General features: G+C 35.7%; 1 protein-coding gene across 1 annotated transcript in view; it reads right to left on the bottom strand.

Annotated features, from left to right (window-relative positions):
- The window catches only part of LOC137984896 (uncharacterized), a 31,574-nt gene that overhangs the window by 22,143 nt on the left and 6,931 nt on the right, over positions 1 to 2,500 (bottom strand). The window contains exon 3 of the mRNA XM_068832235.1: positions 2,437 to 2,500. Within this exon, the coding sequence (XP_068688336.1) occupies positions 2,437 to 2,500 (64 nt within the window). The remainder of the gene's footprint in view (positions 1 to 2,436) is intronic.

Here is a 2,500-nt window from a genome sequence, read left to right as displayed (position 1 = left end):
AAAGCTATATCTGCTCGGAAGCTATGGAGAACTATTGTGGATTACTGTGTGGTTACCTAATGCAGAATTTCATCCCTAAAGTCAAGTGGTTCAAGGCTTACTGTGAGTTTTTGTCAGTGACAACTGAAGTTTTAGTTCAGAGTGGCAGAGCTTAATTAGCTGTAAGTAGGTTCTGTTATTTAGGAATTGCTCCTTTAAAAAATCTGTCTGGAGTGAGGTTTAAGGCTTTGGAACTTAGCTAGGTAAGTTAAATAAATTTTCTGTCAGTGAGGGTGAACCGTAACAAATAACTAAAATATGCTGAGATACATGTATGCTGACTACAAGGTGTTACAAGAAACACCCAAATACACATGTTATTGCGTGTTGTTATATTGATACAATATTGTAACAGTGTCCGTCACGTACATACAAAGTTCAAAGATGAGCCGTGCGACTCCGACTTTAATACGAGACTTGACATGCAGGTAAAATCCACCTGAAATCCCCTGCCTGAAGATCTAGATCTGGAGGACAAAATGCATGATACATGAGGATTTAAGCTGAACATCTAGCAAAACAAACCACATTGGAGAAGAAATCTTTCTGCTATTAATTGCAAGGAACTCAACCAAATCTGTCTGGGTATTGAATATCGATAAGAACCTAGGACCATTTACCCTGGTGTGACTGATTGGGTACGAAATGAGACTCTAAGACAATAAATCCTAGACAATCCTATTCTATCATCACCTATGAAGATTGGATCTTAAAACACAATCAGGTAGGTTGAATTCAAAAAAGGCTTATGACGTCTTTTAGCAGATTTATTACTCCAAATGCCCCTAAGTTGTTACATAGTTATGCATGGTGGGTTGGCCGATTGAGGCTTCACTTAGTTACATAACCAGACCTTTTGGTATGCATGTCAACCCCCAGGCTTAATATGCCAACTGTACTTAAGGATTCTGGTGAACTGATTCAAACAATGGAGTCAATCAGGTTGCTCTGCAATGGTTTCTTGTCAGGGCAGATGTTATCTTGCTTTACCCAAGTTGACACTAAAAAAGCTGTAGTAACCTTAGACCTGCTGCTTCAGGAGGCAGGTACAACTGATTCACCACTTTTGATTCAGTTTGCTAGACTTGTTTTTGAGAATAATTTTCTCACAACTAAATTTAGTGAGGACATTATTTTTTTTTCACCAGACGTTTGGTATAGGAATAGGAAGTTGTCACACAATTTTCTACTAATCTTCTTTTGTATATAAGCGGTTTATCCATGACATATTTTTTTTATCTGGAAGGGTCCCAAAGAAAACATCTTAGAATTTCTGAGCTGTCTCAATAACAAGAATGATTGCATCAAATTCATGTATCTTATTGACAGAAGTAGTATTTCGTTTCTGGATTTATTCCTTTACAAGGACTCTAATTTTAGTACTACTTTGCAGTTTTTTACTTATCAAAAGCGGCTTATTAAGTATCTGTACATTCCTTTTGAGTCCTTCCATCCCGCAAGCAACAAGAAAGATAAGAAAGCCTTTATCGATATCAGAGGTGAACTGACGCCCTATTCCAGAAATAGCTCCACGTTTAAAGCTCTTAGGGATACCCATGACAAATAGACCAATTTTGATATATTAAAATTCAATCCAAAACAAAAGGCATGAATGATCATCTTGAGTCTCTGGGGAATAAACTCATACAAATCCTTATATTTAATCCCCAGAGCCTCGAGATGATGTCTTTTGTTTTTGACTGAATTTTAATATATCAAAATTGGTCTATTCTGGAAGCGACTCAGAGTTCACGGTTACCCGGTTGGATTTAAAGTATGGTAAGAGAACTGAGCAGCTTTCATGAAAAGCCAGTTCAACAAGAATAAAACAGTTGTCTTCAAATCTATACATTTAATTGTAGTCACACTAACACCAAACAGGTTATCCAGAGACATTTACCAGACTGTAATTGTCACTTATAAATCTAAAACTACTTTAGCAGATCTGCGTAAATAATCCGTTTTGGGGGTTCATACAATTTGCGCTAATTCTATGACCCCCAAAATATAACAACATGCAATTTAAGTTATGTATTTAGGCGTTTCTTGTAACACCCCGCAGCCAGCGTATCTCCGCATATTTTAGATAATATTCATGGTAAGGTGTAGGCTAAACTTAGCATAACTATATGCTATATATGCTTCCTTATGATAATTGTATTCATTCCTTAAAGAATTTTCAGTTTGAGACGAAACGTGTTGGAAATAAACAATAAGTATACAACTATATACGAGCAGTCTTCCTTTATGCCGCTCAAAGACAATAATAATGATAGTTATTTTTATCTGTGAATTATAAAAGACAATTTTTATAGAATAACTCAAGTACATGTAATACCAGGAAATATAATTATGTATCAAAAATGTACTGTCTGATTAATATTTGACTGGACTTACTTCCTTCTTCAAGATATTATCAACGTCATTATTTATCCTCCAATTTCTTGTTGCTGTGTATTGC

The sequence above is a fragment of the Montipora foliosa genome, chromosome 14, assembly GCF_036669935.1.
Source record: "Montipora foliosa isolate CH-2021 chromosome 14, ASM3666993v2, whole genome shotgun sequence".
In the NCBI taxonomy this organism is placed as follows: Eukaryota; Metazoa; Cnidaria; class Anthozoa; order Scleractinia; family Acroporidae; genus Montipora; species Montipora foliosa.
This window is presented reverse-complemented; position numbering and strand designations above follow the sequence as displayed.